The sequence below is a fragment of the Barbus barbus genome (genome assembly GCF_936440315.1).
Source record: "Barbus barbus genome assembly, chromosome: 18".
Classification (NCBI taxonomy): Eukaryota; Metazoa; Chordata; class Actinopteri; order Cypriniformes; family Cyprinidae; genus Barbus; species Barbus barbus.
This window is the reverse complement of record NC_136746.1, coordinates 2,523,946-2,530,977: the sequence shown is the minus strand read 5'-3', so window position 1 is coordinate 2,530,977 and position 7,032 is coordinate 2,523,946. Positions and strand designations below refer to the sequence as shown.

Below are 7,032 nucleotides of genomic sequence, written 5' to 3'. Positions count from 1 at the left end.
AAATATAGGTTTGTGTCTGTTTTATTTAATCTATAAAATCGCTTCTTTGCTGTAAACCATTTTATTTTTATGGTAATTTCCCGACGATTACTTTAATGTCGATTAGTATCCACCAATTACAGAACTAGTTTATTAACATGAAAATAAACCCTCCAAAACATGGCATGGAAAATAAGCATATCTAATTTCCTACTTTCATTATATTTTTTTATTTAAAGGGGATAAAGTAATTGACATTATCATTATTATACGTGCGTTTTCATTAAATATATGCATGCTACAGGTCAGCATAACCATTTTTCATTGGCGTGTGAGGAGGGTGAGGTGCCAGATCGGATTTTGGCTCTGGGTTCTGGTGTTGTGCCAAATTCTGATCCCTGCCAGATTATTACCCCCCCCCCCCCCCCACCCCCACCCCAGTATTGGTAGGTTTAGAGTTAGGTGTTAGGATTAGGCAATCAGATAGTGATTTAAATGAGGGGAAATAATTTGTCAGGTGGGCAAAAATGGGCACAACACCAGCAAAACTGGTGACACTTAATTTCCAGTGATTATTGTCAATTTGATTTCACAGATACTATTTAAATTAAACTGAGCTAGACAATGACATCTCTGAATTCAATCATGAAATGCCTTTAACTGAAAATTGAGTGTTTAATCTTATTATTATACATTACTGACACTCTATCCTCCAGCAATTTGATACTGTTAAGTGCTTTGACACAATCTGTATTGTTAAAAGTGCTATATAAATAACGGTGACTTGACTTGACAAAAATTAAGCCCCGACTATCTGTCACTCGTCTTACATTCAGTGCTTGTCTTAGAAACAACTGGATTTTGTCTCAGCCAGGAAGCTGTTCAGTGTGTTTCTTGTGTGTTTTCCCCATGTCTGCATGGGTTTCCTCCGGGTGCTCTGGTTTCCCCACAGTCCATGTACCATGCACCATATGTACTGTAGGTGGGATTGCATGATTAGTGCATTCTCAGTGCTAGGTTGTGGCAGTAAGGACATCCAGTGCTAAATTGGTTATGCAGATTATTCCACTGTGGCGACCCCTGATGGAAGCAAGCCGAAAGAAAGAGAGAAATGTTTAAAATGATGTGGACTCTTATAAGAGATGAGCGTTCTAAGGAAAGCTGGGGTTCATGGCGGCTGCCGTGTTGAGATCACATGACCAGCTGCATTCTACTCACTCTCGGTAACTCAGTAAACCCTCTACTTTAGACAGTGTCATTGATAACTTTGTATGGTGGAGCATCCACACAATAGATGACAGTATAAAGTCCAAGACCACTACTGTATTGATTGATTATAAAGATGACTAAAGGGCAGTAAAAATGACAATGCAGCTTTTAAAACATATGTTAAATAATAACCTTAAGTATCACTTAAATATAATACTAACAGCCCCTTGGAGTTCAGTTAGTTCAACTATGAAGCAAAAAATCTTTAACTTTTCTGCATGAGTCATTTGCAAAAAGGAACTCATCAATTTTTTCATGAAACTGACCTTGTGGGATACAGATGTGACCTTTGCATAATTTTCTATGCAAGGTCCAAGGCAAAGAGGAAATACTGAAATATCACATTCAGAATTCAGTAGAGGACTCAGTAGAGGCACAATGGCTTCTTTTTTTCTTTTTTTTTTGCCAGAGATGTATTTGTTCATACCAATTAAAAAAAAAACAGATTTAAGATTTAAGCTTTAAATTGAGATAAGCAAGGTACAACTTCAAGTCTTAAAATGCCTATAAATTAGTGCTGTCAAATGATTAATCGTGATTAATCGCATCCAAAATAAAAGTTTTAACTTAAATGTGTGCGTACTGTGTATAGTTATTGTGAATATATAAATGCACACACACGCATGTATATCTTTAAGAAAAATAAGTTTTGTTTATAATATAAATTATATCAATATAAATATATACACGTAAGTTTTTAAAAAATATATACTGTATATGTATTTATATACACATAATAAATGTACACAGTACACACGCATATAGGATGTAAACAAAAACCTTTATTTTGGATGTGATTAATCGCCATTATTCGTTTGACAACACTACTATAAACGCACCTGAAACTACAAAAGTTAACACAGCAAGTTTCTACATTGATTGGCAACCAAAACAGCCCAGAGTAAAGATTATTATTATTAACAATAAATGTACCTGTTTATGTGTACATAATGTATTTATAATTCTGATTGGATGAGCGGTGTTTAAAACTGTAAAATTGCTAGCTGCTAAGCTTACTGGAAATTATTTGCTATGATAAATCGATTACCAAGTTAGACTTTCAAACACTGTACCCCACATCACCCAAGCCGCTGGGAAATTACTGTCTTAATCACTCAGGTGCTTTAACAAACGGCTAAATAGATTTATTATATATAGACAACGCTATGAAATATGCTTGTTTGGCCATAAGCAGTAGAATGATGTACATTTCATCTCTTCATGAAATAAATAACAAAATCTTCTCCTCACAAAAAAAGAAAAAACAAAGAAATATCACCGCTCTGTTTGCAAGATACTAAACTTTAAAGGAGAATCACAGAAAATGATTTACAGTCACAAACTGTGGGGTGCAGCAGGGTAAGCAAGAACATCATAAAGTATTGATATATTTGGTTTATATACATTTCTGTAAAGAGTAAAAAAGGAACATCAAAAGTAAGATATTTTCTTGCTGGGACATACAGCGGTGCGAAAAAAACGCATTTGGACACTCAAGTCACAGATTATAGTCAGAATGTCACTGCATTTAAAAGCAAAATATATACAAATGATGCTAGTAGTATTCTCAGAACTAACTTTCTGAGGTACTACTGCAATGATTTTACCAGCTACTGTCCAGATGACTTTTAGTATAGGTATGAAAACTGTCAAAGGTCTTTTTGTAAAGTGTTTGCTTATAAAGTGTGCTTGTGTTTCATTATTGTAAATGCCACTTGCTTTGATATTTGGCACAATGATGTTCAAATGTTTCTAAGCAGGTCTTAAGTGTCGAAATGGTTTCCGCCGGCCGCTGTATCATTCAGAGAATACACTTTAATAGGAGAGACTCATGTCAAACATTCATCAAATAATCACAAGAAAAAAGAGAAAGCCGAGAGAGTACGGGCTAGGAATATCTGCTAATACAGAGAGGATATTATCATACACGTGGCTAGTTACTTTTACTCAAAAGGCTTTTCAAGCTTCTCTCCACAGCTTCGTCTAATTCCTCCTCAAGCTCTTCTTTTTTGGACATGGCCAGTTTGGACTGGTAGTCCCGCACCACTTGGTCTATGTAAGGGGCACTTTGTGTTCCGTGCAGCATGAGGGTCCACTCCTTCAGCACGCCGCTCTGCGGGGCTTCGCCCTGGAAACCCACCTCCAGCAGCCAGGTTCCTCGAGGGTCCTCGCCCCACGTGTGGGTGGTCATGAAGGGCCACTTGTCGAAGCCCACCTTGGCGTCGTCATCCCGGGGTCGGCGGCTCAGCAGGATGGACTTGGTCCCCATCGGTGAAGTCATGTTGATGTTGAGGTCTCCGCGGCGGCTGGCGTTGACGGTGATGACGGCCTGCACATGCTCCAGATAGCGCACAAAGTTGTCTTTGCCCTGGCAGCCATCCGTTGTGACGCTCAGCACCAGTTTGCTGCCCGACTGTATTTTGCTGTGCAAAGAAAGAGAGCGAGATATTGTAAAACTTGCATGTAATACTGCTGGAAAAAAGTGTAAGCTGCGACCGACGATGTCTAACTGGCTCATATTTGACCCTGGAGCACAAAAGCAGTCATAAGTAGCACAGGTATATTTGTAGCAATAGCCAAAAATACATTGTATGGGTCAAAATGATCCATTTTTCTTTTATGCCAAAAATAATTAGGATATTAAGTAATGTTCCATGAAGATATTTTAAAAATTTACTACCGTAAATATATCAAAACTTCTTTTTTTATTAGTAATATACATTGCTAAGAACTTCATTTGGACAACTTTTTCTTAATGTTTTGATTTTATTGCACCCTCGGATTCCATATTTTCAAATATTTGCATCTTAGCCAAATATTGTCCTATCCTAACAAACCATACATCAGTGGAAAGCTTATTTATTCAGCATTTTATTTCGAAAAATTTACCCATATACCTGGTTTTGTGGTCCAGGGTCACATAGACAACAGATGACATTTTATCAGGTGCACTGTATGTTAATGCTAAACAACCAAGAATGAGCCTCAGGTGAGCTCTAGGCATCTCAAACCAGACAAGTGTCATGTTCTTTCATAATCACCTCTCTGGAGCAATGGGGATATACATAACATCCTGATCTTTGGGGAAAAAGGCCATGTGGAGAAGTTCTGCAGAATTTTTTTTTTTTTTTTTTTGTAGGAATCAAACAATCATTCACAAACATCTCCATTTCAATACTTATGTTATGTATTTTATATATAAAAAATATCTAGTTTTGATTTGATGCTTTCAGCTATCAGTAAGAGTTCAGCACTCAGCACTCAGTGAAATGTGATATATTTCAGAGTGTAAATGGGTATTTACTGAGTAAAAACGTGGGATAGGACTTGTTTGCATCATACAGAAATAAGGAGGGTTTAACAAGGAGAGGAAATCTGTTGCAGAGCACAGTGTTTACATAAAATAATATAAAAAACAATGCAAAGACAGACATTTTAAACAGACTTTTTACAATAACACAAGAAACATGCACTCCCTTGTGAGACCGACGTATGTTTAATTGTACTGAATGTGTACTTAGAGTACTTCAAATTTTAAAATTACATTTTAAAATGCTTTAGTTGTAGATAATATTAAATAAAAGGCCACTTAAGTGTACTTAATGTTTCTTAACCCACTTGTGTGCACTTTGTAATAATGTCAAATTAAAGATTTACTTTAAAGTTTAAGTATTAAATAATTTTTATCACGTTTTAATTATTTTGAACTTATTGTACACTTATTTGATATTACATTTTAAATTAATATGGTTTAAATGTGCTAAATTTGAAAAAAAAAATTTTTTAGCATTTATTTATATTATAGGTCAAATGTATATTAATTGAAAATGTAAAAATTGGATTGAAACAGAATTCCAATGTATAAACATACAATGACAATAAAGACCTAACCTAAGCGAACTTAATCACCAATGGGCAATTAAACTGTAATTATTCTTATATAATGTAATTTCTATTGAAACTTATGTCATGCATTTAAATATATTGTAATTTATCATAAATGCTCATCAGTGCATTTAGCAGTGCATTTAAACCATAGTTCAAAAACAATAGAGGTAATTGTTCTTGTAATCATAAAAATGTACTAAGTGGGTCAAAAAAGCAATCTAATATCATTTAATATCAAGTTAAACTACACGGCTTGACATTAAGTCAAATAAATTTGTCATTTACTTGTCTGAGTATAAAAGTTACTTGCCCGGAGAGAAAAAAAAAGAAATTTTAATTGAGTTATAAATATAATTATTTATTGTAGCTATACAAAACACATTTAGTTTTGACATAGAACAGCCAGAGTATCACAACAGCCAATCCCAGCGCACTCCCTCACCAGAGTTCTAATCACATGCACCTGTCTCTCATCAGCACACTCATTAGATTGGCTTTATAAGCAGTTCCATCACCTCACTCCAACGTCCAGTCTCGTTCACACATATTGGACTTTTCACTACACAAGTCGAGCTAGTTATCGTCAAGTGTTATTTCCTGTACTTACCTCCTGTGTTTCTCCAGCGTGTATTCCTCATCCTCCATCGTCTCCTCGTCCTCCAAGTCCACGATCTCCAGGTTCAGTATACCACGGATACCATCACCCATATTCTCAAGTTATCCGAAGTTACACACTCTGAATGCTCACCTGAACCACCTGCTCATTCTGCTGTGCTGCTTTAATAAACTATCTAACATTCCTCTCTTCGTCCTGGTTATACTTCTGTAACCGAACCTATTACAGGGAGAAGGATCGCTGGCAGAATGACTCGCCCAGATCCGTTCCAGGAGATCGTGGATAATCTCCGACGGGTACTATCCTCCACCACCGCCACTCCAGCTGTCACCTCCGTCACCACTACCACAACTTCTTTTCCGCCTCCTGTGATCGTAAGTCCCATGGCGCCCTTCTCTGGTCTGGCGGAGGAGTGCAACGGATTCCTCCTACAATGCTCGCTGGCCCTGGAGATGCAGCCGCAGGTTTTTACCACCGAGAATGCTAAGATCTCGTTCATCATATCCCTGCTGACTGGGCGAGCGCTCCAGTGGGCCGAAACAAGCTGGTCCAGCCACTCAGTCACTGGATAACTTCATCGCTCATTTCAGGGACATTTTCAGCAGACCTGCAGGAGATTCCTCAGTGGGAGAACCGCTATATCATCTTCAACAAGGTACTATGTCAATTGTTGATTATGCTCTTCAATTCAGAACTCTAGCGGCCGCCAGTGGTTGGAACGAGCGCTCGCTACTCACCACCTATCGGCAGGGATTGGAACCCAAACTGCGGCTGCACCTCGCTGCTTACGATGACTCCATCGGACTCGAGCGTTTCATTCAGCTGTCTCTCAGAGTTTCCAGACGTATGCAATCTTGTATGGAGGGACAACAGGGCCAAAAGGCTTTCACTTCAACTTTCCGCCGACCAGAGAACATCAGCCCTCCAGAACCAGAGCACGAACCTATGCAACTCAAATCTACCAGACCTCCCCTGGCTGAGCGACAGAGGCGCCTGACTCCCGGATTGTGCCTCTATTGTGGAGCCCCAGGGCACATAATCTCCATGTGCCCAACCCGTCCTCCAAGAACATTGGTGAGTGTTATTGAACCTACAAGTGTCAATATGAAGTCACTCTCTACTATCGTCCTACTTACTGCCTCCGGTGTCTCCATTTCAGTTAATGCCCTTCTCGACTCCGGCTCGGCAGGGAACTTCATATCAGGTGCCCTCTGTCGCCAACTTCACCTCCCAACCACGCAAACCAACTACCAAGTCCAATCAATAACCGGTAAACCCCT

At 38.4% G+C, this 7,032-nt stretch overlaps 1 protein-coding gene across 1 annotated transcript in view; it reads right to left on the bottom strand.

Annotated features, from left to right (window-relative positions):
* Window positions 1-2,011: 2,011 nt before the first annotated feature.
* Window positions 2,012-7,032, bottom strand: part of LOC306883940 (neuroendocrine convertase 2-like) — a 67,800-nt gene continuing 62,779 nt past the window's right edge. The window contains exon 12 of the mRNA XM_079439479.1: window positions 2,012-3,671. Within this exon, the coding sequence (XP_079295605.1) occupies window positions 3,182-3,671 (490 nt within the window). The 3' untranslated portion in view covers window positions 2,012-3,181. The remainder of the gene's footprint in view (window positions 3,672-7,032) is intronic.